Source organism: Purpureocillium lilacinum, assembly GCF_023168085.1.
Source record: "Purpureocillium lilacinum CBS 284.36 DNA, scaffold_4, whole genome shotgun sequence".
NCBI lineage: Eukaryota > Fungi > Ascomycota > Sordariomycetes > Hypocreales > Ophiocordycipitaceae > Purpureocillium > Purpureocillium lilacinum.
Window position 1 is genome coordinate 1,988,650 of NW_027072114.1, and position 18,713 is coordinate 2,007,362.

At 63.1% G+C, this 18,713-nt stretch overlaps 6 protein-coding genes across 6 annotated transcripts; 2 read left to right on the plus strand and 4 right to left on the minus strand.

The window, feature by feature from the left end:
* Positions 1-856: 856 nt before the first annotated feature.
* PLICBS_005779 (uncharacterized protein) lies at positions 857-2,311 on the plus strand (the record flags this gene model as incomplete). Its single annotated transcript, XM_018319486.1, has 1 exon — positions 857-2,311. The coding sequence occupies one exon, from the start codon at positions 857-859 to the stop codon at positions 2,309-2,311; it is 1,455 nt and encodes a 484-aa protein (XP_018181960.1).
* A 2,184-nt stretch (positions 2,312-4,495) lies between these two features.
* PLICBS_005780 (N-acetylglucosaminyl-phosphatidylinositol de-N-acetylase) lies at positions 4,496-5,553 on the minus strand (the record flags this gene model as incomplete). Its single annotated transcript, XM_018319488.2, has 3 exons — positions 4,496-5,045; positions 5,116-5,218; positions 5,328-5,553. The coding sequence occupies 3 exons, from the start codon at positions 5,551-5,553 to the stop codon at positions 4,496-4,498; spliced, it is 879 nt and encodes a 292-aa protein (XP_018181962.2).
* Positions 5,554-6,650: 1,097 nt separating this feature from the next.
* Positions 6,651-7,413, plus strand: PLICBS_005781 (uncharacterized protein; the record flags this gene model as incomplete). Its single annotated transcript, XM_018319489.2, has 2 exons — positions 6,651-7,044; positions 7,112-7,413. The coding sequence occupies 2 exons, from the start codon at positions 6,651-6,653 to the stop codon at positions 7,411-7,413; spliced, it is 696 nt and encodes a 231-aa protein (XP_018181963.1).
* A 128-nt stretch (positions 7,414-7,541) lies between these two features.
* Positions 7,542-8,240, minus strand: PLICBS_005782 (uncharacterized protein; the record flags this gene model as incomplete). Its single annotated transcript, XM_018319490.2, has 1 exon — positions 7,542-8,240. One exon carries the CDS (start codon positions 8,238-8,240, stop codon positions 7,542-7,544), a length of 699 nt encoding a protein of 232 aa, XP_018181964.2.
* Positions 8,241-9,414: 1,174 nt separating this feature from the next.
* PLICBS_005783 (uncharacterized protein) lies at positions 9,415-12,476 on the minus strand (the record flags this gene model as incomplete). The annotated part of the gene is made up of 2 exons (XM_018319491.2): positions 9,415-10,329; positions 10,380-12,476. 2 exons carry the CDS (start codon positions 12,474-12,476, stop codon positions 9,415-9,417), a joined length of 3,012 nt encoding a protein of 1,003 aa, XP_018181965.2.
* A 4,029-nt stretch (positions 12,477-16,505) lies between these two features.
* Positions 16,506-17,258, minus strand: PLICBS_005784 (uncharacterized protein; the record flags this gene model as incomplete). The annotated part of the gene is made up of 1 exon (XM_065600802.1): positions 16,506-17,258. The coding sequence occupies one exon, from the start codon at positions 17,256-17,258 to the stop codon at positions 16,506-16,508; it is 753 nt and encodes a 250-aa protein (XP_065456874.1).
* Between the last annotated feature and the right edge of the window lie 1,455 nt (positions 17,259-18,713).

Here is an 18,713-nt window from a genome sequence, read left to right on the forward strand (position 1 = left end):
CCGTCTCTCACTGCGACGCGCACGCACCCTCCGGCATGAACTCCGGGGAGACGGCGCTTGGACGGCCTCACCTCCACGGGCTGCGAACTGCCTCCTCCCGGCGCCAGCACAGCCTCGCTGACCTTTGGGGCTGATGGTGCACTACCACTGTACTCCGTACTCCCGTCCAGAGTCCACAGGCAGGTCCCGCTCGCTGGCGACAACAGGAGGCCAGTGCCGGGCGGGCACCTCCAGCTGTCTCCACGCCGCAACGCCCACTGTAGCCAGCGAGCCAATCGCCTGAGGCGTTCGTCGTGGCGCAGCCACGGCTCCAATGACGCACTGGCCCCAGCAGCCACGCAATGCAAACACCACCACCAAAGCAGTTGATGGATGCACCACCGCTTTTTGAGTCTCGACGAACCGCCCATGCGCATCCTCTCCGCCTTGCCGACTGCCTTTCCTGGTCGAGTCTATCCCGCCTAGCCGCCCGCCCATTCTATGTTTATCCACGGCAACGCGTGCGCGCACGGCAAACACTGGACCCTCGCCTTGGTGCTTTAACCTAGCATTGTTCCATCTTCGTGGCGAGCCATCCCACTTTCGTCGTTGTGTTCTATCGACGTGCCCTCTGTTGCAATTGCATCTACATACGCAGCACCGTCGTATCGACTGCAACACTACGCTGCGACCCTGCTGTAGCTGACGACAAAAACGACCTGCTGACCGGCGAGGAGAGGCGGCCTTTTACTCCTTACATCCCCTCATCATAGCTTGACGGCCGTTTCAATCCCGACTTCGACAAGCGCGGCGCATCGTCCGCAACCACCCACCACAGGCTCGACGCCCACGGTCAGTCGACACCCGGCCGCCCGCCATGCTCGACGAGAACCTCCCGACGTACCGCCTCCAGCCCTCGTCCGACAACCCCCTCCAGACCGTCCTCTACTTCACCCACAACGGCTCCGAGCCCTCGCCCGAGTACCTGCTCAAGCGGCCCTCCGCCCCCGAGGCGCGCAACAAGTACGCCCTCGGGCTGCTCGACGCGCACTACCCGTCCGTCGTCTACGCCGAGGTCCTCGTCGAGCCCTCGTGGACGCAGCCCACCCTCTCCGCCGCCGAGATCCGCGCCAACGGCGGCTCCACGTCGCCCGTGCCCCTCACGCCCGACTCCTTCGCCGTCTCCCTCTACAACCCCGACCAGGCCGTCGTCGTGCGCCACCGCCCGGGCAGCTGGGGTAAGTCGGATGCCTGGGACTTTGAGGTGCCGGAGCGCAGCTTCCGGCTGCCCAGCGCGAGCCGCATCGACCGCGAGGGCGCCGACGGCGCCGCGCAGGGAGCCGACCTGACGCCCAAGGTCGTGTTCCGGTGGAAGCGCGACGGCCGCCTGAGCAAGGACATGACGTGCTACATGTCTGGCCGGAGCGTGGGCGGCAAGAAGAACAAGGAGCCCGACATCACCGTCGCCATGTTCCGCGCGGGCAAGAACGAAGGCATGGTTACGATATATGAGCCCAACATGGCGCGCGTCGACGTCGAGGACCGCAAGGGGCTCGAGGTCGCCTTCATCCTGAGCGCAGAGGTGATTCGGGACCTGTACCTCGTCCCGCGGCACAATCCCTTCAACGCGGCGTCTGTCGGCGCGGGGCCCACGCATGTCAACGGAACCCGCAAGAGCTCGAACCCACAGGCCGCGTCGTCGTCACAGCTCGCGTTTGTGTCGGGAGCGCTTGGTGACGCACCGCCATCAACCGGCGTGCGGCCCGTGTCAACATCCCCGCCGCCGCCGCGGAGAGACGCCCGGCAGCAGGCCGAGATCGAGGCCGAGACGAAGAGGTTGCAGGCCATGGTGGCCGAGGAGGGTCGCAAGGCCCGCGAGCGCGAGAAGCGAGACCTGGAGGAGCAGAAGCGCATCAAGAAGATGCTCGAACAGGAGGACAAGGAGCGCCGGAGACGCGAGGCCGAGGTGGAGAAGGAGACGGAGCGGCTGCGCAAGGAGTACGGGGTCCCCGCCCCGGGACCGGCTCAGTCAACGTCCCCCGCGCTGCCGCCGCGGCCGAACCCGGGCCAGTTCTACCCCCCGACCGCCGGGTGGTACGGTCCCATGAGCGGTCCGGCGCCGCCGCAGCCAGCCCGCCCGAACAGCGTGGGGCCGCCACCGAGGCCGGACCAGTACCAGGGCGGGCGCAAGAAACCCTCAGGCAGCGGCCTAGGGTCGCTGATGCCGGGCCCTTACGGCGGGCCCGCGGGGGCGAGCGTGAGCGGCTTCTTCCACCGGTCCGACGAGGACAAGCGGAAGAAGGTGCAGAAGAAGCGGAGCGTGCATTTCTAGCCGTGTGTGGTGTTTGGCTTGTAGGGCTGCGGGTGCTGTAGGACTGTCTGCCTACGTGCTGTTTGAATGGGCTGGCGCATGGGATTTCTGGGAGCATGGCGGCACGGAGGGCGTATTGGCCTCGTGTATGATTTTGACGGCGACATCTCTTGATGACTATAGACATGTTGGTTGCAATGGTACACGTATGTACATCCACCAATCCATGAACTTTTGTTATATACTGTCGAGGCGTCGGAGTAGTCGAGTGTCCTTGCTCTTCTCCTGATCTCGCCCCTGGTGCCACGAAATTGCCCGATTACCGTGCCGAGTTCGTGCTTTCTTCGCTGCCATGTCGTTCGGGATGACTTTTGATCAGGGCTTGCCACCCGTAGCTGCCTGCCGTTGCTTCGGCGTGCCGCCCCTCCGCGCCTCCACAGCCGCCGTCCTCACGCCGCTTGAGTCGGACGAGGACCTCGTGCTCCGCGCACCAGTTGGGCCCTCGTCGCGCGCAAAGGACCATCCCCGTGGCCCGCCGGCGCGGGCGTCAGAGCCGTCGTGGCGCAGGACGCGCAAGGGGATGGACTCGGAGCGTGGTCGTTGTCGTCGGGCGGCGGCGGCGGCGGCGGCGGGCTGGATGAGGACGAGGTCGCCGGCGAACATTCGCTCCTTGGGCGGCGCCCCGGCCAGGGGCAGTTTCTTTGTGCACGTGGTGTGCGTCTGCGTTGCGTGCGTGCGTGCGTGGGCGGGCGAACCGCCTCCCCTGTTCTGGGTCGGGTCTGACTGACGTCTTCTCAAGAGGAGAGAGGGAGCTCGAGGTGCTATCGCCGGGATGGCGTTCGGGGCCGCATCACAGAACAGAGAGATGTAATAATAACCGAGGGCCAGTGCTGCAGAGATGATGGAGTAGTGCAGAAAAGATGCGAGCTGGAGGAGACACGCACGGTCTTGACACTTGTGCAGCGGCTACGATGCTAAAGAGGAAAAGAAGAAGGGGCCACCCGCCTGCGTGCGCGCGCGCAAACCTGGGGGGGGGGGGGGAGGGGGGGGGAGGGCTGAGGACTCGGGCAGAGGGCAGCACGGGCGTGCTGAATAGAGGGTGCGCCTTATTGTCGTCGGCAGGGAGGGACGGGCTGGTGGTGGTGCGTGTGTGGCGGGCCGGGGGTGGGTGTCGTCGTCTGGTTGGGCGCCCTACCGATCAAAAGCACAGAGCCACAGACAGACAGACAGACGGGCAGCGCAACAAGTTCCTTTTGCTGCGAAAAAGCGGTATGCATGGCGAAGCTACTGGTGCTGCTGCTGCACGACGTTTCGTCAACCACACAGAGTCTTTCCAAGGGCGCGGCCCGATCTCATCCCCGAGTGCGGAGAGTGTGTGCACACGGCGCCCGGGGTCCGGGTTCGTCGCACAGGTCCGGTGCCCGCCATGGCCCCCCCGCCCCGTTGATTCTTCATCGACGCCTGTCACCGCCGACGCCGGCCCCACATGACCGGCGCCCCGAGCTGTCACGGTGCGCCCCACCGCGGAGCACGGCACGGCACCGCATGGCGTGAACGGGAGCTGTACAGACTGCGGTCGGAGACGTTGTAGGACACGGATCCGGTTCTGCCTGCATGGGACCACGCGCACGCTCGACTAAAGGTGAGCTCCTCCACGAGTTTCGCAGCGCGGCGCGTGATGTGATGGCGTACAATAGCGAGATTGCCTGCGGAGCGGGAACCGGAAAGAGGGGGCGGCTTGGGCACGAAGCGGAGGAGGGGATACGCCTATGCCATGCAATACATGCACACATTCTCTCCGCCAAGTGGCCACTCCGGACTGACAGACATGGCACGTCCCCGCTTGTTTCTTCGGGGAGTCAGCCCGCAGCAAGGAAGACAAAGGAGGAGCACCAGCCCAGTGTGCTACTAGCGGCACGTGGGAAGCTGCTGCAGGTGCCAAAAGGGGGGTGGACCTGCATGCATGGCCGGGATGCAACCACAACCACCCAAGCGGACGAGGGCCGGCCGCGGTCTCAGTCTAAAAAGACGACGCAGGATGGCTGATGATGGATCTTTTGGGGGAATGTATATGTGGTGTCTATGTACCCGTCTAGCCTGGAAAGCCTGTGCGTCATTACGCTCCTCCCCTTTATCGTCCGGCTCCCGCTGCCGCCGTCGACGCAAAGCAATGCAACCGCCCCTTTGACATCCCGCCGCCGGCAGTCATTTCGCCTTGACCTTTTCCAGCCGCAGGTCGTTGATGACCATGTACCTGCTAAAGGCAATGTACAGCCAGCGGAACCACACCATCTGGCTCTTGTGCGCGCCCGTCATGGCGCCGCAGGCGGTGGAGAACCCGCCCGCGCCGACGAGCTGGTTCATGAAGACGAGGCCGGCCGGGTGCGCGCGGTCCTTTTGGTGGCGCAGGCCGAGCGCCCACGCGACCATGGTGGCGAAGGCGTCGAGGAAGGAGCTGTACTTGCGGGCGACGCCCACCGTCGTCAGCGTGTAGACGTCGACGGGCGCGGCCCAGCCCGCCTTGCCGCGCACGAGGGCCGCCGCGAAGGCCCGCGCGCCGTGGTACAGCGAGATGTGGTTCGGGTGCGACGACACGCCCCCCGCGTCAAAGGTGACGAGCACGTCGATGTTGGCCGTCGGCTTGGCCGCGTCGTCGGCGCGCTGGCGGGCCAGCTGCGGCGCAAAGGCGCTGCACAGGAGGTTGGAGATTTTGTCCGCGTCCCACGTCGTCGTCATCGAGTCGGGGAAGTCGGTTCTGGAGTGGCAGCAATGCGGCCGCACGTCAGCTCAGTTTCTGCGGTTGGAATGGAGAGAGGGCGACGCACGGATTGTCCACGACAAAGACGTCGTCCTCGTAACGCAGGCCCAGCTGCATGCCGCTCTTGACGAGCTCCTTGCGTCTCGTCTCGCCGAGGCCGTCCGCGTTGCCTGCAGCGCACAATTGGTCAGTTGGCGACCCGCGAAACTTTCCCAAGTCATGACTCCCGACTCCCGAGCCATTGGCGCGCGGCCCGGCGGCAGGCAGAAGGCCACTCACCCGTGCTCAGACACAGAATCTTGACGTGATTGCCCGTCTCGGGCCGCGTGAGGGCCAGGACGGTGGGCGCAAAGAACATGGCCTCGTCGTCCGGGTGGGCGATGAGCAGGCAGATGCGCTTGTTGCGCAGGGCGGGGAAGCGCGTCGCGACGACGCTGACCGTGTACATGTAGAGGATGGGCAGCAGCACCGCCAGGGTGGCCGCGAGGACGAGGAGCGGTCCCATGGCGGCGGGCGGGCGGCGCGCGCTTGGGCGCGGGCTGTGGTTTTGCTGAGGATGCTGCTGCTGCTGCTGCGGCGCAATGCAAGTTCGACGACGGGGTGTACGATTTCCTGTCGAGCGAGGGTGCGGCCGCCTTTCCTCTTTTCGCGTCGTGCAGAGAGGATGCTCCGCGGGGCCGCCCCCAATGGCAGACGAGCCGGGCTGGTGTGCAGGCCACGCAGAGCGCGAAGCAAGGGCTAGGGACCTCGGTGAGGGGACGTTCGATGCAAGGGGCGGCGAGGGTGGAGGATGGAGAGAGAGAGAGTTGAAGAAAGTGGGTTGACGGGACGGGCAAAAAGGTAAGGTAGTATGGAGTCGGTCCAACGAGTCCAGAAATGCCACCTTTCGACTCTGTCGTCCCCTTTGCCCATTTATTTGCCGGCCGCGGCTAGCCCTTCTTTGGCAGCGCGCGCTCTCTGTTGGGGGACACCTACACGCGTGAGCGAGCGAGCCCCCCCGGAGATCATGGGACCAGTTACCTTGCCTGATGGGCATCTCCATCCTGTTGAATCGGACCGGGGGGCGACGAGCCCGGGCGGTGGAGGTTGACCGCCTGCCTGCCCTGGGGATGGGGGGGGGGGGGGGGGGGGCAGCCCCTGAAAATGCAACGGCGCAATTGAAGGTCGGTGCTGGTGCTGGTGTCCCGGCGGGCGCCCGCTGTGCTACCGGGCATGGCGCTGTCAAAAAGGAGGCTAGCGCTGCCGCTGTTGGTGGCGGCACCCGTTGCAGCAGCAGCGCCGGCCTGATGTCATTTTAGGGGACCTTTTTCTTCCCGGGGGCTCCAGCTCGGCGGGCGATTGAGGTGAGCTGCCGCTTCAGGGGCACACCTGCACGCTGACAAGCACCGAGGTGGTTGTCAAGCTCCCACAATCTGTTTGTCGAAGTGGGGCTCCCCAAGCACCTGCTTTGCACCTCATCCACCATAACCGTCCATCTCCGATCTTGCCAACGCACTCGCAACGTCCGACAAACGCTTGACGCTTCCACGAAAACCGCCCTCCCCCATCCCCCATCCCGCCCAGCAGTCAACGCTCACATCCACGTCCACGCCCACGCCCCCAATGGCCAGGCAGCGCAAGGTCGTCACGCCCGCCGGCAACATCAAGCTGCGGCAGCCCGACCGCAGCGCCCCCTCGGAGAAGACGCTGCTCGACTTTGCCGGCGAGCGCAACCTCTTTGAGCAGGCCGCGCGGCGCGAGAGGCAGCTGGCCCGGGAGAGGCGCCGCGCCGACGGCCAAGATGGCGGCGAGGACACCAGCGGCGACGATAGCGACGAGGACGAGGACGAGGGGGCTGCCACCATCTCGCCCGGCGCCGAGCGCGTCCTCGAGTCCATGCTCTGGACCGTCTCGCTCGCCATGCTGCACTTTACCTTTGACGTTCTCGTCCAGCACCAGTACGGCACGACCATCTCCTGGCACGACGTCTGCGTCCGCGGCGTGACAGCTTGGCTTGGTAAACACTCTCTCCCTGGACCAATTCCCCGACCAACTGGCCGCCGCTGACTTTACACCACCTCCAGTCTTCCTTTTCCTCTTCTACTTCCTCCACCCGCACGCCTCGAACCCGGTCATCGTCCCTGGCTTGCCGCTTAGCTACCAGCGCCCGCTCGGCCAGGCCATCTTCTTCGCCATGAGCGTCGTGTCTGGCTGCTACCTCATCTACATCACCAACACGTACGGCTACTTGGCCACCATGAAGCAGGCGCCTCCGCTGGGCTGCCTCTGGCTGTGGGCCGTCATGGAGCTCGACCTCGTCACCGCGGTGGCGAGCCTTGCCGTTGCCGGCGCCTTTCTCTGGCAAGGCGGATACGACATTAAATGACAGACTGGCACGCATCGCTTGTCGTGATCTGAGGAGCAGGGACCTGCATGCGCTCCGGGCGTATCAACATGATCTTGATGGGATTTGTGTGCAAAGTTGCAAGTACGATCAAGAGGCCCTGCCCCGCATCAGCGGCTGCCCCGGACTGGTACATGGGTTCCATTCATCCACCCTCGGTGCTGGGCGTCGCCGTTCATCAGGCCCTCCTCAAACTTGGCCTCCGCCCACTTGGTCCTCGCCTCCAAGTCCCTGAGCCGCGACGACATCATGCTCATCTGCAGAAACTGCACCCTCGCCGTCAGGGCCTCGCGCTGCCGGACGAGCTCGAGCGCCTTGGTCCGCACCGGCAGCCACGCCATGCCCACGGACGGCCGGCCTGCGCGCCGCCCGCCGCGCACCAGCGTGAAGCCGCCCTGGCTGCCCCGCGACACCTTGTCCTCCACCTCGGTCACCAGGTCCAGCAGCCGCTGCTCCAGGTTGAGCAGGTCGTCCATGACGAAAGAGTACATTTCGAACTCGGTGCTGCGGGGCGGCACGTCACCCGGGCCGACCTGGCCGTGAGTGCCGTGCTTCTCCTGCTGGCGCCGCAGCAGCTGGTGGTGCTCGACGTACAGCGCCGTGAGCAGGTCCGAGAGCCAGCGCGACTCGGTCTTGTACCACGACAGCGAGGCCTTGACGCGAAAGTACTCGTCGTCGCTGTTGCGCAGGTACGCGACGCGCGCGTAGGCGGCCGCCGCAATGGCCACGAGGAAGGTCAGCAGCCCGACAATGTTGCAAGTGATGCTCAGCGGCGAGTCTTGCTGGCCGCTGCTGCCGCCGCCGTCCATGGCGGGAGCATGCGGTGATGGAGGGTTTGGAGGTGAGCGGCGGCGTCGTTGTCGTGATACAGGAGTAGTAGTAGTAAATTATGCGACCATGCCCTCTTCCCCGTGCAGCCACTCGTTTCTCTCACTCCATCGCCCGCTTACTCGTTGCAAATTGTTTGTACTTGGTGTCTCTGGCTGCAAAACGGACGGCGCTGGCTGGCTGGCAATACGAAGACGAATGACGAAATGGAAAAGGCGTTGCCAAGACTAACGTTAGATCTGGGAACGACCCAGGGGATACGAGTTGGTGCAAGAGGGCGCTAGCTGATGACAAGGACGACGACCAGGCGTAGAGATGTCCAGTTGACCCTCACGTGACAGCTAATGCATGTTGCACCCCATGTGCGTTTGCTGCAACATTGAATACGAGTACAGAGTGATTTGTGAGACCAGCACTGTAACAATGATGGGCGGTTTTTGAACGCGAGAGGCAAGCGAAGTCGCGTCGTCGGCGGACTTGCGCGAAGTTGAAGGGGGAGTACGGGGCTAAAGCAGACGGGCTCGAAGCTACATGCGACGGAAGTCAGTTGGAACGCCTTCCATCACACCGCACGGAGTCGCCGCGGACCGTCCCGCGCCAACCCACCTCCTCTCCCGCCGAGCAGGGAGCACGTCCACCACACGGACCACATTGATTGCAAAGAGACGCAAGACATCATATCATACATAACAGGCACTTCATAACACCCATTATCAGGAATCAGCACATCCCGGAATCACACGAACGTAGCCCAAGGAGAGAGAACAGTCCGCGCATAGGACACACAGAAAAGACTACGATATGGAACTGCATGGCCGTAGCGTGCTTGTATTAAAAACAACATTTCGTCGATGCATTCTTCTCGGATGCTATTCTATGTATGACGTGAATCCCGCTGCGCGTCTGTGTGCGCGATGCAAAAAAAAAAAAAAAAACAACCCTTCCCCCCAAAAGACGACATTCAACAACCCCAGGATGAAGGGTCCGGCCCCTTCTGCATCTCCATTCCGCGCTCTGGACGGACCCCGTTCATCCAATGCATGCTGCTTCGTATTTTCATACACGTGTAACCGCCGCGGCCGCCTCTTCAGGCTGCGCCATGTGATAAAACAGACAACACAAAACGCTCTCGCTTCTCCATCGGGCGGACGTGCATCAGTGGCGACGCTTGTCATGCTTGCCGCTGCGCTGCGGCTCGGCGAACCTAATGCCTCTCCTAGCGGGTGGCACGCGCTCCGTGCCCTCGTCGTCGCTGTCGCTGTCCTCGGCCGTCGCGCCATGCGCCATACCCAGCGCGGCCTGTCGTCGTCGTCGCTCGGCTGGTGTCTCGCCCGTTTCCTCCTCGTTGCCCTCCGTCTGGCTCGCGAGGACGGCCAGCCTGCGCTTACGCTCGACGGCCGTCTCCTCTTGCTCGGTCGCGCGCTCAACCTTCGACGTCGGCGATCGGCTCGCCGGTTGGGCCGGTCGACGGCCGGGGGAGAGGGACTCGGAGCGCCCGCGGCCCGCGCGACTGCTCTCGCCATTGCTGCTGCCTTCGCCGTTGCTGCTTTGGCTGCCGCGCTCGCGAATCACGGGAATGGGGGGCGCGGACGGCGGCCCGGCGGCCTTGCTGGGAGGATCCTGCCTGGCGAGGCTCTTAAGGGCAGTCGATGCGGAGGAGTGGTCGACGACCTCCTTGCGTGTGCCCGCGTCCAGCTTCTGCACTTCCATGATGAAGTCCTCTTTGGTCATGCGCTGGCCGACACCGCCAATCGTAAATCGAATCTTCTTGTCGTCGTCGGCCTGCTGTTGTTGTGCCACGCTCTTCCTCCGCGCCTGCTCCGCGCCGCCCCTGGCGAAGCCCGACCAACCAGTCTTGAACGGCGGCCGGCTGGGCGGCGCACTGCTCGTGCCGGCCTGACCCTCCTCGGCGGCCGACTCGGGGTCTCTATCCGCCTGGCGGCCCTTTGCCCCGAGACCCAGGTACTTGAGGCTGGCTCCGATGAGGGCGCCGCCTTCCTGGCCCTCGGCCTTCTGGGATGGAAGCTCGTACGTCTTGACGACTTCACCATCCTCGTCTTCGACAATAATCTGCGACGGATCAGCACAAAGTTTCACGAAAGAGTATAGGAAGCACGAACCATGTTGCCGAATTGATAGGCGCGAGCGGGTTCGTGTCGCCGCTCGGCCTTGCCCTTGTCCTTGCGCTTCTCCATCTCCGAGGTGTACATTTCACTCATCTTGCGTCGCAGGCCGCCAAATGACCAGCTAAATGGTTCACCGTCGGGCTTCAGCGTGTTTGCAGGATGCGATGCTTCCTCGTTGTCGTCGCCATCGGTCCGCTCGACGCCCAGCACATCCCCGTCCTCATTCTCGAAAACCATTTGGTTGCCCTCATCGTAAATTTCCACATGCGGTGGGGAGCGGCGAGGTCGACGAGACTCTCTCTCCATTTCGGGCACTTCCTCTGTGTCATCTGATCTATCGATGGCCTTTTCCTTCGGGCTGTCTCCGTTGAGAGTCGTCGAGTCGGTGTTCTCTCGGGCCGGGGGAGACGGGTCCTTCTCAAAGTCACCGGTGGCAGCCGCTGGCCTGTTGGGGAAGATGGCAGAGTGACTAACAGGCCCCCCGGGCCCGATCCCGTCGTCCCATCTCTTGTGCTTGCGTTTCCTCGACACCAAAGACGAAGCTCTGCTACCCGCTCGGCTAGAGTTGTCCTCGTCACGCTGCCGGCGCAAGAAGTTGGTGGGGGGCGCGAGCGTACCGGCCGGAAAGTCGGGCTCCTTGGGATCATCGAACGAGGCCTCGGACATGGTCTTAGCCTGCGACCGAGACTGGGAAGAGATACGAGGCAGTCTGTTCATCCACGACGGGCCGTCCTCCGGTGCGGCCGTGTACGACATGGTCAGCGTGAGGGTGTTGATTCGCTTGCCAAGCGTGAACACGGCGATGGAAGAGCCGTGGATGAGAATAGACGAGATGACGAGGAAGGTGACAATCGGCCAGACCAGGTAGATGAGCGAGTAGTGGTCGACGCCGGGAGGCGGGAGCTCGGACAGCGGCACTGGCTCTTCGTGCTCCAATTCGGCGCGAGCTAGAATCGCGACGAAGATGGCGCCGACACCAATGGGGCCAAAATGACCCGCAAACAGCGCTTCACGCCAGTTTTTGACGTCGGGTATAAAGGGTTTTAGGGCCATCATGATGGGGATGCGACGGAAGAGAAGCACGAATATGGCAATGACGACGAGGCGCCACGCCTTCAGGCCAAAGACATCGTTGTTGTACTGCTCCCAGGGGATGATTGTGCCAAAGTAGACAAAGTAGGTCAAGTTGAGAAGCAGGTCGATGACGTTGGAGACGTGGGACTCCTCCGTCTTCTCGCCGAACCAGCCGTCGTTGGAGAAGCCGACGCCGGCGGCGAAACCGACAAGCAAGTCGTCCAAGCCGAGAATGCTGCCCGAGCCGGCGCAGAAGAGAGCGACGACGAAGTAGAAGACGAGGAAGCTCTCGCGATCAATCAGGTCGCGCTGCTCGGCAAGCTTGATGCCGTGGCGGGCAATGTATCCGAGGATGAAACCGTAGACGGCGCCGAAGATGCATTCGTAGAGGATGACGTAGACGACAAAGTGGAAGCTGACATCTCTTGCGCTCTCATGGTACTGGATGAGATACAGCGACAGGTAGATGAAAGGGAACGCCATGCCGTCGTTGCAGCCGGACTCGGCGGACAGCAAGTCTCGCAAATGCTTGGGGACGCGCTTGGCAAACTTGCCCTTGCCGACGACGGAGGAGGCGAGGACGGGGTCGGTGGCGGTGACGCAGGCGGCGACGACGAGGGACTCGAGCCAGCTCAGTTGGGGCACCATCCACCAGATGAAGAGGCTGACGATGAGCCAGCCGAACATCATGACGGGGACGAGGAGGAAGACGACGGAGCGCCAGTGCTTCTCCATGTAAAACTTGGGCAGTTCGACGCCGACGGCGAAGCACTGGACGACGAGGACGATGCGGGAGAACTCGACGGTGACGATGTCGACGCTCCCCCACTCGTTGGGGTTGATGAGGTTGGCGGCATGAGGGCCGAAGATGACGCCGCACAGGGTCGCGACGGTGGCTTCACCAATGTACATGCGCTCCTTGATGAAGGAGGAGCAGAGCATGAAGAGGGAGGTGAAGCCGCCGAGGATGATGTAGACCAAGTGCGGCTTGGTGATGTCGAGGTGAGACCACGCCATGGTGCGCTGCCGTCACCACGGGGGTCGGGTGGCGGTATTGTTTTGTGTTACCGGCACAGGCGGTTGAGACGTTGGGCGATGCCTGGACGCTATCGCTGCGACATGCGGTCGTCGGGAGAGGAGGACGTGCGCGTCCGGCGCCGGGTTGCTGTCGGGGCTGCTGCAGGCCCGGGGGTCCGCCTTGCGCCGCGGCGGTCAATCGATCTCGAGCCGTGGAAGAGGGCGGCGCGGACTGGAGACATCCAGGTCGAATGGGGGACGGAACGACGAGGGGTTTCGGGAGAGTCGCGGTGCGCAGGAGATCGACGGTTGGGATTCGCGTGTCCGGCGACACCGGGGTTGTCGACGACTTCGACGGCGAGGGTCTCGCAGTCGCGGCGAATGCCGAATGTGCGTCCGGGCCGGCGCTGGGATGGGGGCGCGCCTGTGGTGGCTACGGCGGGTGCTGCTGCTGGTGCTGCCGCTGCCGGAGGACGGGGCCGTGCTGCGCTGGATCTCTGAAAAATGCAAGACACGCAGACAGCAGATCAAACGGTTGGAAAACGCCCAGGGAGTTCCGAGCGGAGTTTGTTTTGTCGAGAGCGACACAATGGAAAACGGGGGTTGCGCCGCCGACGGGAAGTTTGCAGAGACAAAACAGAGTTTTTGTCTCGGGTAAGATCAGAAGGAGCGACCTTGATCGAATGTCGTCACCCGATTAGCGGGATGGATGGGGCGGCGCGCGCTGGGCGTCCGCTGGCTAACAAAAACAGAAGGCGGCAGAGCACAGACCTGGGACGCTCGCCAACAAACGGAAGGGGGGCGAGGCGCTGGCCGGGCTGGCGGGCGGCGCGAGGTTAAAACAGTTCAAACCGGGTGCCGGTAGGGGATGTGAGTTTTCTCCGGGCAAGGTTCACTCTGGGATGCCCCGGGGCGGCTCTGATACACTCGCACACACCGACCGACCGACCGACCGACGGGGGATCGGGTGACGGAGGCGAAAGCGGGCGGCGAGGTGAGTGACGATGATGATGGCGAGAGCCGGCGGGAAGGTGATCTGAGGAGGGGGGAGGGGGGAAGGGAAACGAGACGAGAACGCGGCACCATCGACGTGAGCAGACGGCGCTCGACTTTATGAAAAACCCAGGCCGGGATTGGCCCTTGTTTATCTTGGCGTTGGACGAAGAGAACTCTGCTTCCTCCTCCCACGAGCCAAGAGCCTCTGGGCGCAGTTGTACATGGGGTAGCAGAAGGGACATCCATCCGGGGGACCGCGTCCGCCGTTCGGAGCGGCGCTGCTTGATGAGGATCGCAGATGTACGTACGTGTGGCCCCCCGGCGGTTGGACGCGCGGTGGCGTCTCCACTGGTCAATGGGTGTGGAGCGCCTACACACCTGCATTTTACAGGGCACCACCACCACCTGGGGGCCAACGCACCACCCTGGCACCTGGGAAACGTCGACGCCCCAGAGCGCCGGGACACCAAGCATACCACCCCCCGGTTCGCTCGCAGCGCCCGTTCGCCAGTGGGACCCGACCGACCCCCCCGACCGTCCTTGCCAATGCCGTTCCATGGCGACGCCGCTGCACCAAACGGCGGCGGCGCCTTGGATGGACGGCGCACCGCTTCTCTTGGCGTGCAGCACAAAGGGTGGGCTGGGCACGCTGGGGGATCCGCTGTGCCCCGCGGGACTGGGGGGCGCTGCTCTAAGATACGGCAGGTAGGGACGGCCAGGCGGGCCTTGCTTGGCCTCCGGAATCACCGGCGAGTGCGGTGACTGACAATGAAGTGCCCGCCCAGCCGCCACTCACTGCGGCGCATACAGACGCGGGTGCCGCGATGCCGCGATACGAGCCTTTTCACGTCCACCTGTGGCGACTGCAGACGAGAAGGGAGAAGAAGAAGAAGAAAGCAATCCAAGAAGCATTCGACAACCCCATCCGTCCCCGTTCAGCCCGCCCACATCCATCCCTGTTCTTCCCGGCCAGCGGCAATCAAAGAAAACAAAAACGTGCCCTTCCTTGCCGTCCTTATCTCTGACGCACCTGTCGGATTCGCCCCAGCAAGCCCGGCATCATCCCAGCTCCGTTCACTCACTCACTCAGCCCGCAGGCCCTCTAGCTCCGACGCCACCACCGCTACCTACCGTTAGGACCATGGGCCACACCAAGGCAGAGAGGCCAGCGCGAGTCGCTGTTCCAAGGTCGCCATCCTGGCAGCTCGTCCCCGCCCACGCGCGGCTTCAGGCCCCCCGATGGCGGCGGCGGCAACCCAGCCCATTATTATGCTTAAAATCTTGCGCAGCCCGACCCCCCAATACCAGCCAACCACGGCGGCTGCGTCTACCGGCAGCAACGGCGCACCCACCCACTCAGGCGCTCAGTAAGGCACGTATCCACGTTCGTTTTTACTGCATCCTGCCCCTCAGCCGTGCGAAGAAACGGGCGGTCGTGGTGTTGGGGACAGGACGTCTGGAGGAGCGCATCCGGTGTATTATCGGCGGCTGATCTGCACCCCAAGATGCAGTGCAGTCATCATCGTTAAAGCAGCATCGATGGCCAAGCTGGCGGTGGTGGTGGCTGCACCGCATGGCTCCTCCGGCTGGCCGCTTCCCGTGTCCACAAAACCCCTTGCCCAGCGCTCCCAAGAGATTTCGCATCTCTTGTCCTTCTGGGCGCGGCCCGCTTGGCAGACGCAACAAAGCCCAATGCGTCTGTCTGTCTGTCTGTCTGTCTGTCCGTCGAGCACGGAAATAAATTCCTCTTTGTGCGATGTCTGTGTCAGTGGGCGGTGCCACCCGAGATGCACGACAATGAGCACAGCAGACCCCATCTTGTCTCCCCCATCTAGACCGAGTTGCCTCCCCCGCGATGCTGCCATGCACGGCGACGTCATGGCCTGGGTCTCGATCTGTCAGGTGTCTGTCTGGCCCCATGTGTGTGTGTGTGTGTCGCTCGCTCGCCCGCCATCGCTTCGCCGCAGCACAATGCGCGACGATCGCTGCAGAGCGAGTCCGTCCGCCAGAAAAACTTAGGACCAGATCATCCTTTGTACTCGAATTGGAGGCAGCAAGCAAAGCCGTTAGATGAGCGTCTGGTTCCCCCAATAACCCGCAAAACAAGGAGGGAGTGTTATTGCCTGTCACAGGCAGGCTTTTGCAGCCCGGGATCCCCATGCCCACACGCACCCGCAAGGCACTTCCCTGTCGGTCCGTCAGCAACACCCACCAACGGGGCACCGCCGCATAATTTTTCTTGTTTCCTTCAACGACCGGCCTCCGTCGTGGCCTCTCCCCGTTCTTTGACATTATAGGCATATCGTGCCCGCAGGTCCCTGCACGGCCGCGGGAGAAACAAAAGACGAGCAGCCACGTTTCCGACGCTCCGTCTACGTACTGGCACTTCCACAGCCGCGCCACATGTGTGCAGCACAGCAGCAGCACCAGCCGCCGTGCAACGACGACGCCCCTGCGCTCGCCGCCTCCAGCTGCTCCATTGGGGGGCACTGCAGTCTCACACCGGGGGTTACGGGCGCCGCTGGTCGGAGCCCCGTGCCGGTATTCCGACCTGACCCTGCAAAACGCCCGGGCACTCCCCCGGGCACCGCGTGGCAGCCGGCGGTGAGGCCCCGTGGCCCCAGCTCTCACACCGAGCCCTGCGTGGCGTGGACATTCGTCGTCAATTGGTACAGTACTGTATGTATGCGCGCCGGAGAAGAAGCAAACCGCTGCCCCTTCCCGGCGTGCATGTGGTATCTCGCTACAAATTACCATCCCAGTCCGTCATGCTTCGTAGCCGCTGTCTGTTCCGTCACATGACGCCTTCGGAATCCGTCTGCAAGGGGTAACAGGGCCCGAGTCCATCGCATTTGCTCCCCTGCCTGAACGCCATTTCCAGCCCACCTTGCGCATCCATGTACCTCCCAATATGTTCTGTCTATGCTCCGCATTACCCCGGACACCCAGCCGTGTGCTTGTCCCACCCAAAAAGCGGTAACAGGATATAAGATACATCAGCCAACAGCTGCACATGACCATGCTGTACGGCCATCAGGCCACCAGAAGAGCAGCGGCGCATCCGGCCGCGCTCAACAAGAGAACGGCGTCCAACGGTCGCAGCTTGGAGCTGGCACCGACAAAGTCAAATGGGCTCCCACCCCCGCTTCCTGGTGGGATCGTCTGCTTCGGCCGCTGGGTTGTTGTCGTCGATGTTGACTTTGCCAAAGCCGACTCGCTTGTCGTCGATGACAACGGTGGCGTAGATGTGCTTTTTGGTTTCACCGTGGACTTAATCTTTGATGTACTCGTCGACAGTGGCGTCGACTCGGGTTCTGACGTAGACGGTACGCTGGATATGGTGCTCGACTCCGATGTGCTCTCCGGAGGGGGCGGTGTCTCTGACGGAATTATGGAAAAGCTCCGGATTGTCGTCTCTGGCGTTGGCGTCGGAGCAATCGACGTGCTGACGTCTTCGGGTCGACACAGCGAGTCCGTCAGTGTGCCCTTCTGTGCCTTGGATAAGAGAGTCCCCTCGCTAGCGCTGATGAGGTCGCACGACGCCTGGACATTGTTCTGAACCTCGTTGAGGCTATCCCGGCACTCTTCGGAGCACGTCTTCTCGGTAAAGTCGCGGATGCGGCATCCTCGAATCGGCGTGTTGTAGGCCAAGATGCAGTTGAGCGGCACCGATCCTCCGGAAAGCATCTGGAAGTTGGACAGCGAGAAGACCGTCCCCGACGCCGTGCCGGCAAGGAAAACCACATCGACCAGCCTGATAGGCGACCGCGCTCGTCGCTTCGGCATTGTGGTGTCGTTGACGCGCTCCTCCAGGAGTCAGCCTCGTCGGCGTCGATATCCCCAGCGCCTTGCCGGTTGTTGTTTCTAAGAGAGCTGCCGCCAGGACCGACTGGTGCTGCGGGGGTTGGGAATGCCCTTGCTGACTGGCAGCCGAGAGATGCGCGACCGAGAGACTTGGATCTGGGTCGAGCCGCAAACACGGGGGGCAGTGGTCGGGGGGCGTGGCGCGACCCGGGCGTTTCTGTCCCCGTCCACGATGCCGATTCGAAACGCGGAGCGTCACAGGTGACACGAAGTGACGACACGATCGATTCGGCTCGACAGTTCCGCACGGGATCTCCGTCAGAGCCGCCTGACCCGTGGTGTTTGTCCTCGTGGCTGTAAGGGTTCGCAGCGGATCCTGCCCTCGTGGAAGAGCGTTGGCTGATAGTTTCACGATGTGTTTCGTTCAGCGAGGTCTCGACCGACTCACGACGCTCTCTCAAGCCAAACGGCTGTAAGGCTGTAAGTAATGATGATTGAAAACGTATATCATCGGGAAGGAGCAGTTGGTGAAGGTGAGACTTTGCAAGGAGACTGCGACGGCCGCGGGTCACGAGGATAAGTACCTTGGGTAAGAGAGGCTGGGGTGGGAAGCGCAGAGATGGCGGGTTCCGGCGATGGACTGGAATGCGCGACAGGAATGCATCGCCATGCCCGAAACCAACCACGCGCACATGGGCAGTCCCTTCCCTTTAAAGGCCGAGCGGCCATCCCTCGCGTCGGGCCCGGCCATGAGGAGCTGAGATCTCCGTCGCCCGTCGCCAATCGCTCTCTTTCGGTCAACACGCGCAGCTTCCCCTGAGGCTGCCCGTCCGGGCCTTTGAGTCGCATCCCGGCCTTGGCTGGCCATTGCACGGGGGCAAGCTGCAGGATGCAGGCCGCAGGCGCCCTTTGCGTACGGCGTTCTCATCCAGGCTCCACCACCCCCGCGGCCTGTCGGAGAGCTGCACGGGCGTCCCAAGGGATGATGGATTGTGCTGTGGTGCAGCGTCTGGTGCCGCAACAGGAGATGAAGAGCGGCATCTCGTCACACCACGTCCACGCCCGCATCACAGTGCGGTGCAGCAGTGGACTGACACCCGTTGCTGGTGGTGGCGAACCACCCAACAAGGGGGGGCCAATGGCCGCGGTGGCTCAGGGTCAAAACGAAACGAGGCGTGTTTGACCTTGTTGCAGGCAACCTCTGTCTGCCTCGCCTCGATTGGCTGTCGTCCCCTAGGACCCCAATATTTCCCTCTTGTCACAGCCGGCGTTGACGCAGGGTCTTGGAGGTCGTGGAATGGATATGCCATGACGCAGAGGTTCGTCTTGTTGTTTGTCGAACGGGCAGGTTGCATGGTGCACGATGGTGGACGTCGTAGGGCGCAATTAGGTCATCCGCTGCGGCGTGAAATGGATGCGGCTCTGCAGAGGCCCACG